This window comes from Mus caroli, chromosome 11, assembly GCF_900094665.2.
Source record: "Mus caroli chromosome 11, CAROLI_EIJ_v1.1, whole genome shotgun sequence".
In the NCBI taxonomy this organism is placed as follows: domain Eukaryota; kingdom Metazoa; phylum Chordata; class Mammalia; order Rodentia; family Muridae; genus Mus; species Mus caroli.
Genome location: NC_034580.1, coordinates 79,086,714 through 79,107,088, shown reverse-complemented (window position 1 = coordinate 79,107,088; position 20,375 = coordinate 79,086,714). Strand labels below are relative to the sequence as shown.

The window sequence follows — 20,375 nt, the reverse complement described above, 5'->3', positions numbered from 1 at the left end:
ACATCTAGGGTTCTAATTTCAGCACTGTAAAGCACAGTGGTCACTTCTTTGTCAGTCCCAGGATGAGAACTCATCTCACTGCCTGTTAGGATTAATGTCAAAGCACCATCAATCCTCTTCAGAACCGAGAGGATGGGAGGGGTCTCACTGGGGTTTGCTGGGAAAGGTGGTGCTTACAGGGTCCACCCCTTTAACCCTTGCATGCACCCAGCATCCATCTGACACATAAGGAACTCAGAATTGTATGTGAATTACTCACACTCACCACCGGCCAAAATCACACCCAGAGAATCAAGTCCCTGGGCATGAATCCCCTGATAGGCTCTGAGTGAAGAGGAAGGTCTAAAAAACCACTGAAAATATCCAGTGTCCCAGAAGAATCCTACGGTGACCTTTCTCTGTAGCATCTTTCTCTGCCTAGGAAAGATGGTGATGCTCCCAGAGGTAATCTTGGTCCTGATAGCTCTGGAGGCTCCCTACAGAATATAAATCCTGAGGATGCAGGGCTACGTGTCTCTGGCATCTTCCTTCTCGTTTTTCACACTGGCTAGGCACACACTCCATCACTGAACTGCATCCCAGTTTACATTGCCAGGACTTGGTGAGCATTTAATATATACTCGTGTGGTAACAATCAGCAGACCTGATGTCTACTCACCATCATGTGAGTTTCAACAAATTATCTCTTTCTGGGCCTTAATTTCTTTCTCTGAAGGCCTTCTGGGTTCTATCATCTTTTTTTTTTTTTTAATTTCATAAAGATCCAGAGTTTCAGAGCAGCACAAAGATTCCACTTTCAATGGACCACACTCTTCTCAGACGTCTCTGGCCCTTGTCCCTTGCCTCTGCTCTGTTTCTAATACCTGGCCCTGCCGCCTTAGCTCTCTGGCTCTCCAGTCAGGGCTCAGAGAGCCTAAACTAGCGACCCTGCAGTGACCTCAGCACAACCCCAGCTTGTCAGAAAGCTGCTGGGCCTTTGTTTGGCTTGCAGGGCTCCCTGACTTTGGTGTGGAGATCACAGGTTCCAGTACAATGGCTATTGTCTTCTCAACAATGCTCCTTGCCCCAACCACGCCCTCACAGCTTCCAGATTCAGTTCCACAGATCACCATGGTGGGCAAATTCTCCAGCCCTGCTCAGTACCAGCCATAGGCCATCCGCCACCTACCTGCTGAACCTTGCTTTGTATCGCTGTAAGGGGGTTCAGCGACTCTTCGGTCAGGCCAACACTTCCTTGCCTCACTACCCGCAGCTTCTTTGCCTTTTATGAATAAGCCAGCTTTCTGCTGGGCTGTCTGAACCCTTCCTTACTCTCAGGGCAGGACTCAGAGAAACCCCAGCCTGGTCCTAGGCTTCCTGCTGGTCAATTTTAGGTCTCAACGATCATACCAATCATACTGACTATGAGTGGCAGGCATGGAACAAATGTCTGCACATTGCCCATCTGCTGGCTCAGATCCTGTCTTGATGACCTGGCTCTTGGGCCTTTTCCACCAAAAAAGGTAACTTTCATGGGAGGGGAGGAAGGGACCTCAGAGGACTATAGATTATAGCAACAGCTGCCTTTCCTTTCTCAGGCTTTCCTCCAGATCAGAAAGCTGTGTTGTGTTTGGTATACACAGGTACCAAACATTCATGGGTACCAAAACCCTCCTCATTTCTGGTAAGCCATCTTTCTTAGGAGAATTAAGACCTAGGAGAAGACATAGCTAGCACATAGGGTTCTTTTTTTCACATGAGGATATAAGCATTTATCTTGACATATTCAAATCCTATAGCAGAGACATTGTGATCCAGGCCAACACGCCACAGACTCTTTAGCCAACCCATCACACACCACCTCAAGTAACGGACTCCACGTTAACCCTGGCTCAGCATAGCTGAGGCTGCCACCCAAGTGGCCTTCCCCTAACAACCATTTGACTCCTGCTGAAACAGGAGAGTGGCGGATAGGATATGGTCCCACACGCAGAGGGGTCATCGTGACCAGTGATACATCACTGTGATCTCTCTGCCTGCAGCTTGGAACCTAGCATCCCCAAAAGGCAGCTTTTTCTCTGGAGATAATCAGTGTGGCTGAATCAGCAACCACACAGAGAGAATGGTGATAGAGAAGAAAAGGGCAAAGGGCTCCTTTGAGAGCCAAGCAGATGAGCAAGGAATGGGAGGAAACCCGACCAGAGGCACACACTCTTTCATGAGCTTGTTCTGGCAATGGGAAGAAAGCATGTCTGTCACCATCCCAGTGCATCCGCTCCTCGGAAGCAACGTGAGACCGGCAAGGACAGCGGCAGTCGGTTCCGAGGCAGCGAGAGGCTGGCCTCCTCTCACCTGACATCTTGTTGGGTGGAGAGGAGCTTGGCTGATGGTGAGGGGAGCCATGGGTGAGCAGGGGGTTCAGGTTGTGCGTCTGATTGGAGCTATAGGCATCCATGGCCAGCTTCTGCCTGAACGCCTCTTCCTTCCGGCGGTTTGCGAACCAGTTGTAGACACGGACCTCCGTGACCAGGTTGGAGCCTAGGCCGTGGGCTTTGGAAGGGGAGACCCCTCGCTGCAAACATTCTGCCCTACAAAGGACAGAGGGGGAGAGACCGTGAATGAGGGTGCCTGGGGATTGTGTGTGCTGGGCCCCAAACACAAAATCATAGTAGAAGCTGAATGTCAGTGGGGTGGAGGTGGGGAGAGAGGCCATCCTCACAGTACTTGAGGAGGCTCAGCAGAAGCTGTGGTGCAGGCCCTGAGCAAGCTATGTTGCCCGAAAGGCAGAGCATGGGCCCCTATGTGGCTCCAATTAAATGAGGGCAAGACAAGGATCTGCAGTTTCAAGAGACAGCCCCATGATTTGCCTCCTGGCACCTCCTTTACAGCTTCACGAAAGGCAGTCCTTTGCCTGGCTCTGACTGAGTCTCTTCCAGGCATTGTGAGAGACATCTGAACTTTGGGAGTTTGACATCCTAAAAGGGTTCAGGGAATCCAAATCCCACGTTCTTGCCTGGGGCAAAGAACTAGCAGAGAGGAGCAGGGTATTAAGAAGGGGAGGGGTGTCTCTGGGTATATATAAGCACCAATGAAATCCCCAGACCACCATGAGCTCTGTTCTTGGACACCCCACTTGCTGATGGAGGCTTTTTCCTCAGCCTGAAGACCTTGTGTCAAACCTGGCCTGTTTCCCCACCTGCCCTTCCTGGCTTTATCTTTTCACTGCCAAGACTGCTCAGCTGGGAGACTTTGCAAGGACTCCACAGGCTTCCACCAGAGCAAGGAGTAAACGTTTTAGAAAGTCGATATAAGAATGAAAGAAAATAGAGAAAGAAGAAAGCTAAAGGATTCTCCAAGGACTTCTAGTGCTTGCTTTAAATATGTGTGTGTGTGTGTGTGTGTGTGTGTGTGTGTGTGTGTGTGTGTGTAGTTAAGATACAAAAAGGAGTCTGTTCAGTCAGTGTGCACAGAGCGGACCAAACAGATCCAACCAAGGCTTACTCGCCTGCCAAATTTTCTTGGCTTTTTGCTTGAGACAAGGTCTCATGACGAAGTAGCCCAGATAGCCTCAAATTCTTGATCTTTCCCCTCCCTCTGCCTTCTGAGTTCTGGGATTATAGGTGTGTGCCAATGTGCCAAGCATTCTTGTAAAACCTGTGCCAGGCCCCAGATTCTTTCTGGTCTTATGGGGATACGATTAATGGAGGCCCGAGTTAAGGAACAGTTTGGTGTTGCCTGTGTAGAGTGGAAACATCTCTCTGGCACCATAGTTTATGTCAGAACTTCTAGAGTATCTCTCCTAAAATAAACACTCATAGAAATAATGATTTAGTATACCACAGAGGTGAAACCCCGTGATTGAAAAACGACAGCGCTAACTAGGCTTCTTAAATGCAGGCTTCTTGGTTCTTTTTCTTCTTTTGAACATTCGTGTGTGTGTGTGTGTGTGTGTGTGTGTGTGTGTGTGTGTGTGTTATAGCAAATATGCTGAGCTTAGAGGACAGCTTGCAAGATTTGGTTCTCTCTCTCCATCATGTAGATCTGGGGATCAAAGCCAGGCAGTCAGGCTTGGCAGTAACTGCCTTCCTTAGCCCTCGGAATCACCTTGTCAGTCTTCCCCGGAGCTTTTAAAATATTAAAATATGCCATGACTCCTGAAGTACTCCTGTGATGTGTCTCAAATCTATTTATTAGTAAATTAAATTTGGGGTTCTGTAGAATACACTTTAGGAGGTCCTGATTTAGCCACACTTAGCTGGATAATCCATATCCCAACAGCACAGGACCAAAAGAGCTGAACCTTTGCCTTCCTGCTCCAGGGGGCTCCTGGCATTACCTGTTACACTCCTCCACTAAGGCCTCCCTCTCTTCCTTGCTGGGGTTCTTTTGCCGGTCGTAGGCCTGGTACAAAATTTGCTGGGATGCGGGCCCCCATTTAAACCGGTTGCGGCGCATCTTCTTGTTGGTGGGCTCGGAGCAGGCGTCCTCCGACTGCCCAGGCCCCTGGTTCTGTTGACTGAACTCTGGAAAGAGAAACAGCAGCTGATCCTGACTGCTTTTGTCTGTCATGTTTCCAGAGCTCTGGACTGTCTGGTTGAACTCTGAAAAGAGAAAGGAGTAGACTTGATAGAGCCTGTAGCCTTCACGCTATAGACAGACAGACAGACAGACAGACGGACGGACCAATGGACAAAGACACCTTAATTCCTCTCCCTTAAGCTTTACAGTGCGCTCCAGTTTTATGTGGGGATACAAAGGGGTACACCTCACAACAGGCCCCTCCCTGCTCATCTTGTGTCCCCAGCAAAGCCACCCTTTTCTTTCTTGGACAGAGGTCGCCAAGTCAATGTTTTGAGAAAATTAATTATTTTCCTTTGTCTTGGTGACCTTCTGACATTGAAGTCACACTCTGGATCCCAAATGCTTGTTATTTAAGTATTTATTTTGAGACAGGGTTCCTGTGTGTCCCTGGCTGTCCTGAAACTCGCTTTGTAGATCTGGCTGGCTTAGAACTCAAAGGTCTGCCTGTCTCTCTGCCTCCTGAGTACTAGGATTAGTGACACAAGAGCCACCACCTCCTGGCTCTGAATGCTTGTATTTTGATGACAGGGGGATGAGCCCAGTCAAGTATCAGGCTGGGGGAAATTGTTCAAAGGTGCATGTTACACTTATCCATCATATTTAGAGGATGTGTAGCCCTCCCTGCCCCCCGCTCTTCCTCTTCTGGGCACCTGCATTCTAATTCTAGGTTCTTTGAAAAACCATGAAATCCCAAACCTTTAAAATTGTGCTTTGAAATAAATACCAAGAGCTTTGTATCTGAAAGAGAAGATGCTTCTTAGACTTCTGGTATGATTATAAAGGCAATAGTGTGTGTGTGTGTGTGTGTGTGTGTGTGATATGTGTGTAATATGTGTGCTATATGTGGTGTATGTGGTATATATGCAATATGTGTGTTATGTATATGCATGTGTGTGTGTGTGAGGTGTCTGTATGATATATATGCGACATGTGTTCCATGTGTGTGCATGTATGTGTGTGATATGTATGGTTTGTGTGGAATATATGTAATATGTGTGTTATGTATGTATGTATGTATGTGTGTGTGTGTGTGTGTATGTATGTATGTATGTATGTATGTATGTATGTATGTGTGGTGTGCCCCAGGAAACCTTTTATGGGGAAGCTGGCTCATGATCTGCCCACATAATTTGAAAGATGGCAAGTATAGAGTCTGAAACAGAAGACCTTGCCAGGAACGACAGTACAGGAGCTGGAGAGAGGCAGGAGACACCTGTCTGACTTTCAGGCCCAGGCAGACCGATCTTCAACTCACTCTCATCAAGTGAATGAAAGGCAGAAGCCTGGCCCAGTGGCCACATGTTGGCTCATATGGTTGGATTGAGGTTTGGTACCCACTTTATTAAGAAGGGAGCAAAGTTCTTCTCTTCCCACGTGTGCACAGAGCAGTGTTCCTGAGGGTGCAGGACACATACATCCATGTCCCAGTCCCTGCTGCCCTTGTTCTGGACCTTGGTATCCTTTCTCAGTCCTGTTGTTCTCAGTGTTCAGCCACAACCTCCAGAGCACTCCAGCAATGCCTCTGGACATGGCAGAAGTTTTAAATGCTATCTGAGACAACTGGATCACTGATTCTCACTACTTAACGTGTGAACCCCATCCACAAACCCTTCCTAGTGTCTCCAGTCTGTATACCTGGGATTTTATGACCTGTCTTGGACTCTCTTTCCATTTTGGCCCATTACAAGAAAATGGTAGCTTCTTCTCAGCCTGAACTTAAGATCCCAGTTGTGGGTATGGCTGGCTTTGTTTAACCAGTGACCAATGGCCAAATCAGAAGCAGTGTCCCAGGTGGATAAATGACTGCTGTCACTGGAGTCTTTGATTTAGAATGGTCCTCTGGCCACCTAGGGTTCTGTGTGCATGGCAGCCCATGGTCATTTTAGAAACCAGAAATGGCCTCTGCTAAATGTAAAAGCAGACTGTCACCAGCTTCCCTGGGACAATGTGCGCAAAATGACACTCCTCCCTCAGTCAGATAGCTCCTCCCACAATCAGATAATTCCTCCCACAGTCAGATAGCTCCTCCCACAGTCAGATAATTCCTCCCACAGTCAGATAGCTCCTCCCACAGTCAGATATTTTTCCAGGTGTTTTCTTCACCTTTTATATTGCTTGTTCTCTACAGCAACTCTTTAAATACTGTTACTTGAGGGTGAAGGTAGAGATAGAAGTCCCCTGTTCAGTGGGGAGGGGACTATCTAATATCTACTCCTCTTCCTCCTCCTTCTCCTTCTCATCTCCCACCCCCTGCCCCGTGGGCCCTGCAAGGCATCTATAGAATCCCCTATGAATAATAGCCAAAGCCAGTGAGGATAACCCCAACTGTCTGGGATTCTTTTGAGATTTTTTTCACTTGAAGTAAGCAGGTGTCACTAGTCTTACGGGTAACAGTCCATCTCTACAGCACAACACCCGCTACACCTAACCCTCCACCTAATTCTCACAGCCCAGAATGATTCCCAGGAGCAGACAACTGGAGGTCTCCGTGGGTCTCATTCAAAGTCAGATGAGCCTAGAATGTTCGAACGCTCCTAACCACTAGCTTATGAATCAGTGCAAAACAACCCCCAGGCTCCCCGAATCTGACTTTGGTGGAGGACGCTTTTGCCGCATGAATCCCGCAGGACAGGGACTGGAGGTGGGAACCCGGAGCTTTTGTAGACCACTCAGAGCCTACAGCCCTAAAGGACCTGGCCTAGCCACACCCAGTGTTTGAAGAACTCGACTACCACAGGTCCTGCCGCTACCACCAACTTCCCTCCACTTGCTCTCAAATGCTATGCAACAGAAAACATTTGATGCCCATAAAAATGACATTGGAACGTTTACTTTAGCAGCCTTATCCAGGGCTTAGGAGCTAGACAAAAAAGTTCTATGTGCATAGGCAAGCCCTTGAATAGTAAGTACCGTTTATTAGGTTTTGTTTTTTTCATGAAACCTTTTTGTATAATTTTATTTTTCATCTCCTCTTTCTATTTCCACTCAACTCATTTCTTTGGACTTTCTTTTATTTATCGCCCCAATTTTTGTTCCATGCTAGGGTGTCTTCTTTATTCTTTAAGGCTTGCTACAAATGCTACCTCCTCCAGTAAGTCGTCCAGGATTTCTCCAGGTGCTACAGCAGCAGCCCTGCTGCCCAGTGCATGCCTTTTAGAGGGCCTGGAAATCTGGTCTCATGAATTATTTGGGTTTCTCAACTTGTTCAGGAGAGTGGAAGTCTGAACCCCACAGACTAGCATAGTGCTTGGGGCGTGGCAGGTGTATGTACGATTAATTACAGGGGGAGGAATATGTCCTTAAGTTCTGTCTCCTGTAACTATAAACCAGTAACAACCAATAATAACACTGAACAAAAATGTCCCTTGCAGCTTGCCATCCACTTGGTCAATTATCCCTTCTTGAGCATGCTGAGGCTTTTTCTGGGACTTGAGTCTTGTTAGACGGTCCAGTGTCTCCTGTGTCTCTCTGTCTGTCCTGGGGTTGCTGGGTGAATACCACCCTGACTTCTGAGCTAGTTCTCCCTCAGAGCTGTCTGGCCTTTGCAAACTGGGGCTCCTGAGAATGTTTTGGGGCTATGCAGGAACTTCATGTCAGGAGGTCAACTCCCTGCGTACGACTACCATGGAGGGAAGCCAATCCAGACTTTAAAGGATTGATTTCTCTACACAGCAGACAGCTCCACAGTCATCTACTTTGTCCACATAATGTTCCAATTCAAGAGTTAACCTCAGACGGAGACAAGTGTCCTGAACCTTTCCTTCCACTGATATCCTTCCTGCCCACGGACATAATAAACACAGTCACAGTCATTTCGGAGCAATGTGTAGAAAACAAAAAAATCCAAGAGCAATTTTAAAAGTGACTGTCCCAGAAAGAGGAAAAAAAGATTCCTACCCAGAAAATGATGGAAATGAATGTGTTGGCAAAGACACAGAGGCTCACAGCAGAGAGAGAGGGGGGGGGGGCTGGGTCCAAAGAGATCAAGTGCGATGGCAAGAGATGATCTCTCCAAATAAAAACAGCTCAAGGTTCAAATTCCCCTCCGTGTAAGGACCCAAACTTCTCAGAATTCTTGCATGGAAGGAATCTTGGGACAGAAGGAAGACCTTGGGTTAAGAACTGAAATAACCTGGGTATAAACTGGGTATAGAGGTGCATGCCTTTAATCTCAGCACTTGGAAGACAGAGGCAGGCAGATGTCTAAGTTCAAAGCTAGCCTGGTCTACAGAGTGGGTTCCAGCACAGGGCTACACAGGGAGATCCTGTCTCAAAACAAACAAACAAAAAAACCCAAACCAAACCAAACCAAACCAAACCAAACCAAACACAAAAACAAAACAACAACAACATCAACAACAAAACAAAAGCCAAAGGAAAAAATCCATAAAACTGTATCAACAACCACCAAGAAAAGAAAGAAAGAAAGAAAGAAAGAAAGAAACCCAATCCCCCTGAAGCGAAGCAATGTGAGCTGAATCAGTGAACCAGCATCAGTCACTTTGCACCATGTAATCCCCCATAAGCACCATTGTTGGCATAACTGAGGGCTTTCTAAGGGATTCTGAGTTTTACATGGTGGTAGTAGCATTTCAAAGGTAATCTGGTAAATTTGGAAGTTGTGTGAAAAGTGTGTGGAAGAACCTATGTACGACACGCAAAGTGTAGGGGGACAGATTTTGTGGATTGTGTAGGTAACTTGTTGCAAAATTGTTCAGAATCCCTTGCCGTTTTTCCTTAATAACTTCTTCCGAACTAAAAACATTTCATTGAAATTAATTACATGCAAAACAAAACAAAAACAACAACAAAAAACCAATTGGTCAGAGCTCTAAGTGCATACACTTTAAGTGTGTCCTGCCTCAGACAGAAAGGAGGTCTTCACTAGGTGGAGTCACTCTCAGCTGAGCCCAAATTCTAATCTTGGTAAATGTGAGCAATTGCTTTAAATTGCTTCTGGACTCAGTCCTCCACCCCTGACCCACCCCACCCCCACCACCAGTTCCACAGAACAGGGTCAGGTTCTGTACAGACACTTTAACTATATATACTTTTTCCAGAGGGGAAGAAAATAACAGTAGTGACCATCTATATTGTTGACCACCATGTAATCTCTTCTTTGGAAACTCAGACTATCTTCATATGTCAACCAAGAAACAATGAAAGGGATGTTGGAAAGAAGGACTAGATAGATGCAGAGTACACTGCACACCCTGAAGGCCTTTTCAGTGTAACTAGCTATGTAGTGAGGGGCTGTGGGAGAGAGAAATGATACAAGATAAGCCACTGTGTAGCAACTGTATCTATCTGCCAACTACTTTAAGAGGCCTCTTGGTTGAGGGGAAACTAAGGCAGTCCACCAGGTCAGAGTGAGGGCAAAAGCCCCTATAGGTTGAAGCAGAGGCAAGGTTAAAACACTTACGTCGGAGGATCTCCCGTTGCTTTCTGACGTACCAAGTGTACAGGGCAGCTCTCTTCTGGGTCTTCATGGGGGTGCCTTTGTTGAGGTGTTGAGAGAGGTGGGATTGGTTCAGGCCTGTGACATCGACCACCTCCCTCTGGGGGATATTGTGCTGTTGCATGTATCCCTTGATCATTTTGGCAGCCCTCCACGGGTCCTCGCTAGACAGAGAAACAGATCTTTAGGATGCTGGTTCAAAATGCCCAAAGAAAAGTATTCACCTGCTGGGAGCAAAAAAGTCATTTCCCACCTGTTGGAATTCCAGCCTCACAAGAGGTATATGGCTAAAAGCAAACTATATGCAAGAGGAGTAGGCACCTCCTACCTTGTGCCCTCCAGATATAACTTTTCCTTCCAAGAAGGGCTTTAAGCCTGCCCTTACTGCCCACTCCCCAGACCCTATCCCCTAGCTGTGGAAGAAAAGACTCTTGTTTTATTCCACTCTCCTTGGATTTCAAGAGACTAAAAGACTCAGAGAGCCAAGATGCCTGGAGCCCAAGTTGATTCTACACGGAGCCAAATCTGTGTTAAAAGTTTTAGTAAAAACTCTCCAACATTATTTTCCTTCTAAAAAGGAGGTCCAGTCTGTTAAAACAGGGGTGGGTCTGTGTGCACACCTCCTGGGACACAAGCAACAGTCAGTCTTCTAAAAACTGCCTGGGCATTAAATAAAATTATTTTTGTTTGATGTATCTAGAAACCTCCAGCAATCAAACTTTGTATAGTTGTGATTCCTTTTGTGATCAAATATTACATTGTTTTTGGAGTTTTAGCAAAGTGTTCTCAAATATGCTCTCTCTCAAGTTGAACAGGACACTTGCAAAGCAGGTATGCTAAAAAAAAAAAAAAAAACACAGCCCCGCCTCTAAAATTAAACCCATCAAGGAAGAGTAATTTCAGTATTGGGAGTAAGACATTAATGATCCCAAGTCCTCTGTTTGCCTGTAAGATTGCATCTTTCTGATATAGAAAGGCCAACTGGGAGGTAGCAGTTCTCCCTGATTTCAAGTTTGGACTGAGAATAGACATACTTCTGGTTTCTCACAAATGCAAGCACAGCCTGCATTATAAACAAGGCATGAGGGTATCTCCCAGGCTTTTAAAACAATGTTGTTGTTGTTGTTGTTGTTTTTTAACTTCACTGCTACTTTTTTCTTGCTTGTTAAATAGGTGACTTAGAATGAGAACTGTCATTGAAATTAAGAGACTAAGAAAGTCTCTTAGAATCATGAGACTAAGTCTCATAAGGCACAGCACAGATCAAAAGTATTAAAGGAACAATACAAGTACGTATATGAGTTATTTAATGCAGCTATAGAAACAATTCTTCACTACATGTTGATATATAATATACACAAACATATACACACAATATATTAGCTTAACAAGACATCAAAAAGCAAAGAGAAAATTGGGTTCAGATGAAACAATAAAAATTGGTGTTGAAGCTGAGGCCAAATTAGATACAGTGGTAAAACAATTATTTTTTCAATGGTGCCTGAAAAAAAAATCAATTAGTTTGTTTAACGCGTTAAAAATCTCCAGCAATCAAGGGAGATATTGTATAGGCATTTGAATTGTGGCTATTTCAGCAAGCCTTGGCTATCGGATTCGTGAGAAGCCAGGCTTTCGAACGAGATGTTTTTGTGAATTGTAAACGTTCACATTAATTGCACATAAATTAACGAATTTCTCAAGCATTTATTAAGGCCCAGAAAGCAGAACAACATAATGAAATAGTAAGAAAAAAAGCAGAGAAACTGCGTTCCAGTGTCAGACCTGGAGAATTCATCCTGAGCAGGAGAAAAACACGGCAATCAATATTTAAAACATAACCATGTAAATAACAGCGGTCGTCTAAAAGCTCATTGTTGGTTAACATTTCCACAGTTATTTTTAGGTTGGAAAAACATTTCTAACAGATATGAACCTTAGCTTCAAAAGTTAGAGAAAACAGTATTTGGGTTTTAAAAATTACCACTGTATCGCTTTAACAGATCGTTTGGCCATTTTTCCTTTGTTTAGCTTCTTTACCGGTTATTCAACGTGCCTAAAAAAAAAAAAAAAAAAAAAAAAAAAAAAAAAAACCCTACCATAATAGTGTATTCTAAACGTGAGTGGTTCCGTGAAAAGGGGAATTAACAGCGAGATGATTAAGAAAAAAGAAAAACAAAAGAAAAACCGTTGAGACAAAACCTTCAGGCCCCGAATTAAAAATATTTGAATTGGGGGTAAGATGGCGTAGTTATACCTTAAAAACCAAAAAAAACTGAAAAACTAAAAAACAAAAACAAAAAAACTTCTCGGATCCCAGAATGCCCCGCCGTATTCCCTAGGGGAGAGCTCTGAGGCCCAGGTAAAGAGTTATTGGGAAATACAGTTTCCTCCCTAGGAGAAACTCGCGGTAGCGAGGAGCGCTCGGCCTTTGTAGAGCCCGCGCAGGTGTCAAATGCAAACCCACAGTGGCCACAATGTCCAGCCCGCTCCTTCCTCAAGGGTGACTTTGCTGCCCAGGAGCAGAGAATCGCTGGGTCCCGGCTCGCGGGGAACCAGGGGCCTTGGTCTCTAGGTGGCCCACCAGGTCTCCTAAGCCCCTGGGGCACACCAGCCTCCGACCCGCAGCTGGGGAGCACGCGACACGGCCGTTTGCAACCCTCCACTCTGGCCAGGTTCTTCCAGCCAGGGTAAAGGCGACCAGGCGCGCCACCGAGTGACCCTCCTCCCCAGCACACCTTTCTTTTCTTTCTGACTTACAGGGGAACAAGGGGGTGGAGCGGGAAGAGAAAAACAAAAGAGAGTGCCCGGTACCCTGCAGTCGGCTGCGCAGTGACCTGCGAGCCGCTAGCAATTTCTTGAAAAATTACTTTAATAAAGTCAGACGCTCCAGGCCCAGGGGAGGGAAGGCGGCACCAGCTTGCGAATGGGACAAAGCTTCAGGGTGTGTCCTGGGTCCTCACCCCAGCTAGAGTCTGGACTCCTCTCCTTCTGCTCCCCATGGCTTGGGGGTGGAAAGAAGGCCCAGGTCCTAAGACCCCGGACTCAGAGACTTGCGCCCGCAGAGCTCTGCGGGTGTCGGCTTCCCGGAGCAGCGCGGGGACCTGGGGGTGCGTCCCGTACCTCCGCGCGTGTGTCCGGCGAGCACCCCCTCCTGCGTTTTGATTTCCTTCCCTTTCTAAGCCGAGTTTACAACTTCACCAATGAATAACCCGCCTCTCTTTTCAACCTAATCACGTTTTGTGTACTTTCTGTTGATGATTTATAGGAATAAATTAATAACACCCCAACTCCACGTGCTGCAGTTTATGTTACATCTCCGCTGTGTCCAGCCCGGGGTGGGGACCACGGTGGAGAGGCGACCTCGGCCTCCCGGGCTTCCCTAAGTCGGCTCCGAGGCGAACTAGACAGTGGCTCTCAGGAGGAAGGACCTAGGCCCCAGGGGGCTGGCGACGGGATGTCGGGTCCCTGAGCCAGGCCCCAGGATAAATTTTCTGCCAGCCTGCCATCCCAAACCTTCCGAGGGGGCTCGGTACCTCACTCTGTACCCTCTACCCCTGACACCATCCAGGCAGCTAAACTCAGCCAGAGGGGGGAAAAAATCATTGCTACGTGGAGAAACAGCAACGAAAGAAACCCAAGCTTTTAAATTAGAGCAAAATCATTTTAGGGGGTTAAAAAAAACTTTTAGAAGTCCTCCAGATTTCCTTGGCTAGAGGGCGAGCGGCCGGGTCCCCAAAGCGCAAATTCAAATGCAAGGTCATATCCCACCCCAAGCGCGCGCTGCAGGAGAGGAAGGAAGCCGAGCCGGGGAGGCCGCCACAGTCACTCCGTAACTCTGAAACTTTGAAGCCGCAGGGCTTAAGAGTCAGAGGCCACGCGAGGGGCTCCTTTCTGAAGCCAAGTGGCCCCGGAGCGACGCGCAGTCTAAGGGAGCCGCTTGGCTCCTTGGATAATTAGTAACTAGCTGTCAAAGCTTAGGCCCGGCGCGAGAGGACCGGCAAGTGCTCCCAGCCACCGGAGGGACCGCCAGCCAGCCTGGGCTCCCCTAAGCCTGCTGGGGTGTCGTTAGTGAGAAGCGTACACGCCCACCTCTGCAAAAGGGCATGGTGGTCTTAGGAGCACCTATTATCTCTCCCTTTGTTCGTGGTTTCTTTTGCCCGGCACTGGTGACCCTACTACAAACTTTCCACTTCATAATTCTAAAGTCGGCGCTGTAAGGACACAATCAGAGAACTTGCTTCCCAGGCCTCGGCCACTGATGCTGCCAGGTCTTCTGCAGAGAACTGCGGATCTCAGGGATTAATACGTGGCTTGGGGTTTGGGAAGTTTGGTGGGTCCTGGGGCAATCGCAGCCTTTTCGCTGCACCCACCAGCCCCTCTGGTCATGTGACCTAAAGCTCTGCACCTTCGGTTCTCGTGACTGGGTACCACCAACAAGGTGCCTGGGTCCAGGCTGCCCGCATAGGTGGAGGCAGACGAAGCCTGGGGGTTCCAGGTCGCCCGGTGGAGGGCCAGGTTCAATGGTTAGCAGAGAAGCGGAGTGCCCCCGGGCTATTTTTCCCGTGGGAAAGGGGCTTGGGGGAGAGCAGTGTACACCGCATGCCTCCGGCGAGGGGCCGGGGACTCCAGAGACTACGCGGGCTCCGGGGCGTACCTCGCTCGCTTGCCTACCTGAGCATCCGGTCCACCTCGGCCCGCTGCTCCGCGGCCTCCTCGGTGTTGAGCGCCTGGAGCTCTTTGAGGATGGGAGGAGTGTCATAGTCGTCGCCGTCCTCTGAGCCCTCGTCCCCAGACAAGCGGCCCTTGGCGTGGCCATTGGTGAGAGTATGGAAAACCGGCTTGGTGTCGAGATCCGCCCCGCTCCCGGGGGACAGGGGCAGTGTCTCCAGCTTCACCCCGAAATTTGGGGACGGCAGTAACTCCTCCAAGGCCTGGATCAGCACTTCCTTGGTGACTCCGGAGCTCAGCAGGGCACTCAGGAGTTCTTGCTGGAGCGACGTGAGCTTGGACACCATTTTCCAAGGACGGAAAAAGAAAGGGTTGAGGGGATGGGTGGGTGTGAGAGAGGAGGGTGGAGGGGAGTTTTACAAGAGAACTCCAAGTCCTGGAACCCCTCCACCCTTTAGCTTTCAGACACCTGTTACTCTCTGGGGTCCCGGAGACTCCTCCGAGAGGAGTCAGAAAACTTCTAACTTGCCATGATCTCCACCATTAGGCCATATAAGATATGCAAATGAGTGGGAAGGGCTCAGCTTTCGGCAAGATGCAAATGGTGGTGGGGAGGGGGAAAAACCGAGAAAGTGGGAGAACCTAAGGGACAGTCCAACGGAGCGAGAGACTTGGGCCGGGATTGGGACTTGCCAGAGCCCATTCTACTCACGCTGGGGGGCTCCAAATCTTCTCTACCGATTCTGTTTATCAGCCAAACTTTAGGTGACCTTTGGACTGGTAAAGCAAGCGGCTTGCAGCCTAGGCTGGGTGGGGGTGGGGGGCCTTTCCACTAGCGACGGGTTCGGCTTTAGTCCAGAAAGAAGAAACTGCGCTTCGGGGGTTCAGGTGAGAGAGCTGGACAAAGTTGGGGTGCCTTGGCAAGGGGGGGTTGGGGGAGGGTGAGAAGAGCAGAAAGCCTTCAGGTTGTCTGCAGGTAGCAAGCCTGGATATGTAGTCAGATGGTGGCGAATCCGATTCTTTGGGAATGGGCGCCAGGAATAAGAGTGGCTTTAGGCGCGGTTAGAACGAATTGGAGGGACCCCGTTTCTTTTTACCTCGGTTACTGCTCTCCAGGTCCTCCTCAGCTTCGCCTGGTAGTTTGGATTTGCCGGATGCCTGACCAGGACCGCGCGTTGTTAACGTGCTAGAGGCCTGCGGGACCCTTGAAAGGAGACGCCGATTCATTTATGGCCAGAGGGAATAGCGAAAGTGGAGCTCTGCCGCTGCAGGGCTCACCAGCTACCTGCCCCGCCAAGCCAAGGGGGAGCAGGACACCTGGGGCTCGCCCTCTGCCTAAACCCGGAACCCAACAGCGCCTGATCTCTGCACCCAAAACTAGGGCTACGGAGTCTTTCTCCTTTCTAGTAGTAAATGTGTAGATTGACCTGTGGCTGGACCAACTGTTGCAACTCTGGGTTACCCAGGACCACTGTTTTGGTTCTTAATTCTAGGAAGTCCATTGTACCGGGAGTTACGAATCGCGCTCTATAAACACAAGTTCACTGTGGTGGTGGCAAGAGTCTTGTATGCCACCTAGAGCAGACACCCCCAAAGCCACTGAAGAAAAAAAAAATTTTTCCCCCACCCAGGTCTGGTCCGGAAGGAAGCCCTGAGCCTTTCGGCACAGCACGGCAGGAGTTTCTGCCACATCTCCCCTGGGACCCGGAGAGGAAGGAAGGAGGCGCAGGCCGCACCCAGACCTCCAGGCTGGGACCTGAGCTGCAGGGAAGGAAACTGCTTAGATACACACACACACACACACACACACACACACACNCACACGCACACGCACACACACACACACACACACACACACACACACACACACACACACACAAATATGGACGCACACGCGCGCGCGCACACATTTCCCCAGGGTAGAGGCCGTTTTGAACCTCGGTTCTCTCATTTGTGAAATATATTCCTAATATCCAGGATACAGAAAAGCTGTAGACACGGAAGAAGACCACCTGTGCAAAGCTGGCTGTGTACACACTTCCCCCGTCTGTGTACACACTTCCCCCGTCTGTGAAGATGGCAGGCCTGTTCCCGTGGTAAAAGTGGTTTGGAAGCTTAAGGTTCTCAGCATCCGGGCATTAGGGCTGGAAGAACTGGACAAAGAAAGACAAACGTTCAGAACCATCAGCAGGGTAAAGGAACTTCTAAGTACACTCTTTTACTGCATGCACTTTGAGACACAGCCTGTTAGGAGGAAATTGTGGTTGGGTCAGAGAGAGAGATGAATATTAACGAGTATTCATATTAATATTAATATTAATATAGCCGGGCAGCCCTTGTCTGCTAGGCACAGGATCAGACCTCCTGGTGGTGCTAGACTCTCCTGGTTTTGATGCAGTCTGCTACTGGCAACTATTCATTGAAAGACAGAGCTGGTGGCAGATGCTAGGTACCAGGACCACCTGTGGGAGGACTGTGGGAGAAGGAAGGGGGGGAGGACTGTGGGAGAAGGAAGGGGGGGAGGACTGTGGGAGAAGGAAGGGGGGGAGGACTGTGGGAGAAGGAAGGGGGTGGTTGTAAGCATGGGATTCCACACAAGGTTTATAATCCGAGAAAGAGGTCATAAGTTCACAGAAGTGGGGGCCCTTCTTTTCACCTTCTTGCTTTCTAGTTTGTTGTGATAAGTGACAGATGCTTGATTCTTATGGTTGTGCCCAGTAGGAGGACTCTTTCTGCTTCACAGCTCCACTCAAACAGGATAATGAAGTGTTCAGAATAAATGTCTTTTTGTTTCCCCTGTCTCTTACTCAGTATCATGATATAAGTATAGTGATCATCGGCTTCTGTCTTGAGCTGGGAAAACCCATTGAAAGGCCACCATCACCACCACTGCCCCCCAATCAACACAGCTTTGATTTGTAGTTGGAACTGTGATGTGCCACCAGATACCCACACCTCCCTCTCTCAAAAAACTACGGTGTTAACCCCTTCTTCCCCACCCCCCAGCCACCGATGTGAATGAACAGAGAGCTGCACCTAGAGTTCAGGGAACTGTTTGAGAGTGTGCAGGTAGGTCTCCTAGCTGTTCTTACCCTGCGATTATCCTACCCAGACCTATAGTTCATTTACTCAGAGCAATACAGAATACTATCAAGTAACTGCAATTACAGATGTGTAGGCAGATATGATACGCATGAACATGTACTTATCATTTTATTTTTATGTTTTTATTTGTATGAGTGGTTTGTTAGCATGTATGTATGTGTGCCATATGTAGGTCTGATGCCCTTGGAGGAGAGAAGAGGGTGTTGGATCCCCTGGAGCTGGAATTACAGACTGTTGTGAGCTGTCATGTGGGTGCTGGAAATAAAACCTGGGAATGTGGGTCCTCTGGAAGAATAGCCAGTGCTCTTAACCATCAAGCCATCTTTCTATGTGTATTTAATTTTAATGTGTATGAGTGTGTCTGAATGTCTGTGCATGCAGTGTCTAGGGAGGCCAGAAGAGGGCGTCTGCTACTGGCACTGGGATTACAGGTGGTTGTGAGCCCCTATGTGGGTGCTGGAACTGAATCCAGGCTCTCTGCAAGAGCAGCCGGTGCTCTTAACTATTAAACCATCTCCCCAACCCCCACTCAAAATTATTTATTTTTATTTTATGTGTAAAAGTGTTTTAACTGCATGTATGTCTGTGTATTACACGTGTGCTTGGTGCCTATATAGAGACATGGTAATGAATCCCCCGGAACAGGAGTTACAAACAGTTGTGAACCACCATATGTGTGCTCAGAAGCAAGCCAGACCTGCAAGAGCAACAAATGCTTTTAGCTACTGAGACATCTCTTGAACCTCTGAAGAGTCCATGTTTTTGTTTTTGACCTGAAACTCACTAAGTAGTCCAGGCTGGCCTTGAACTCCTAGGGACCCACCTGCCTCTGCTTCCTCTGTGCTGGGAGGAGAGGTGGTTCCATGTTTTGAAGGACTCAGGATGCACCAGCAGAACCTGTGCATATTGTTCTGTGTGTTTTTGCACATTCTTGTACATAAATTATAACTTAATTAAAAGATAAAATTTATTCCAAAGCTGTGTATGGTGGCACTTTCGAGGTTGAAGCAGGAAAATCCAAAATTCAAGCCCAGTTTGGGAGAGTTCAAGGCTTGCCTGAGCTCTATGAAGCCCTGTCTTAAACAACAACATGAAAGGAATTCCAGTGCATACAACATATACAGTGGTGGTCACTAACTTATTTATCAATTGTTTAGATAGATAGTCGATGCTTTAGGCTCTGTGGGCATTCAAGTCTCTGTGGTGGCAACTACTCAATTCTATCACATACAATGCAAAAATGAATATCTGTAGTTGTCCCAATAAAACTTTATTTACTAAAAACATTGGCCGGGCGTGGTGGCGCATGCCGTTAATCCCAGCACTTGGGAGGCAGAGGCAGGTGGATTTCTGAGTTTGAGGCCAGCCTGGTTTACAAAGTGAGTTCCAGGACAGCCAGGGCTACACAGAGAAACCTTGTCTCGAAAAACCAAAACCAAAACCAAAACCAAAACCAAAACCAAAACCANAAACCAAAACCAAAACCAAAACCAAAACCAAAACCAAAACCAAAACCAAAACCAAAACCAAAACCAAAACCAAAACCAAAACCAAAACCAAAAACAAAACAAAAAACAAAACAAAAACAAAAAAAACAAAACAAAAACAAAAACAAAACAAAAAACCAACAACAAAAAATTAACCCCCCAAAAAAACAAAAAACAAAAAGCAAAAAACATTGGCTGCCGGGTGGTGATGGGGTATGCCTTGATCCTAATGCTTGAGAGGCAGAAGCAGGTGGATCTCTGAGTTGGAGGCTACAGTAAGTTCCAGGACAGCCAAGGCTACATAGAGAAACCCTGTCTCAGGGGAGAAAAACAAAAACAAAAACACCCTACACAATAACAGCATTGGCTGGCAATATATTTGGCTCCTGGGCCACACTTGGTTAAACCTGGGTAAGATGCTTCTGTAAGTCAGGGCCGCTAGCTACAAATCGACCTTACACGTGGTCTCCTGTCCTTTCCTCCCTCTCAGGCTGAGGAAGTAGAAGCCTTATTTAGGAGGAGAAATGACTTTCCAAGAAATATATCCTAGTGCATTAGGAAGTCCTGGTTTTGGAGTCAGGCAGACCAACTGCTTCCTGGGAATGCCTAGTTTGACTCTGGCTAAGTTATTCTATTTCTTCTTGTTTTTATATCATGAACAGGTGTAAATGTTGATGACAATGGAATTTGTGCCTCATCAGGTTGTTGGAAGAGTTCAATGATGTAGCTCAGAGAAATATCTTGAATGGGTCAGCACAAGCAAGACCTGAATCAAGTATTTGCTCAGTCGTCACTCATGGTTCAGGAGTTCCCTCCCTTCCTGTCTCCCTCTCTCCCTCTCTCCCTCTCTTCCTCTCTCCCTCTCTCCCTCTCTCTTCCTTCTTTTCTCCCCCTTCTTTCCAACTATCCAGCATGCAGGTAAGCTCACTACCAAACACTGCTAAATATTCGCTATGTGTAAAGTCCTTTGAATGAGTCAGCAAATCCTAACCTATACCCCCTACACACACACACACATACACACACACACACACAGACACACACACAGACACACACACACACACAGACACACACACACACAGACACACACACACACA

General features: G+C 47.6%; 1 protein-coding gene and 1 long non-coding RNA gene across 7 annotated transcripts in view; one reads left to right on the top strand and one right to left on the bottom strand.

Annotated features, from left to right (window-relative positions):
* Positions 1-15,443, bottom strand: part of Hnf1b (HNF1 homeobox B) — a 54,919-nt gene extending 39,476 nt beyond the window's left edge. The window contains exons 1-4 of one of the 6 annotated variants that reach the window (XM_021176581.2): positions 14,690-15,443; positions 9,983-10,182; positions 4,316-4,502; positions 2,332-2,567 (exon numbers count right to left, since the gene is read on the bottom strand). In XM_021176581.2, coding sequence (XP_021032240.1) covers positions 2,332-2,567; positions 4,316-4,502; positions 9,983-10,182; positions 14,690-15,033 — 967 coding nt within the window. In that variant the 5' untranslated portion in view covers positions 15,034-15,443. The other 5 variants (XM_021176579.2, XM_021176580.2, XM_021176578.2 and 2 more) reach the window with 5 other exon arrangements.
* A 1,077-nt stretch (positions 15,444-16,520) lies between these two features.
* Positions 16,521-20,375, top strand: part of LOC115032332 — a 38,430-nt gene continuing 34,575 nt past the window's right edge. The window contains exon 1 of the long non-coding RNA XR_003838005.1: positions 16,521-16,878. This is a non-coding gene — a long non-coding RNA (uncharacterized LOC115032332). The remainder of the gene's footprint in view (positions 16,879-20,375) is intronic.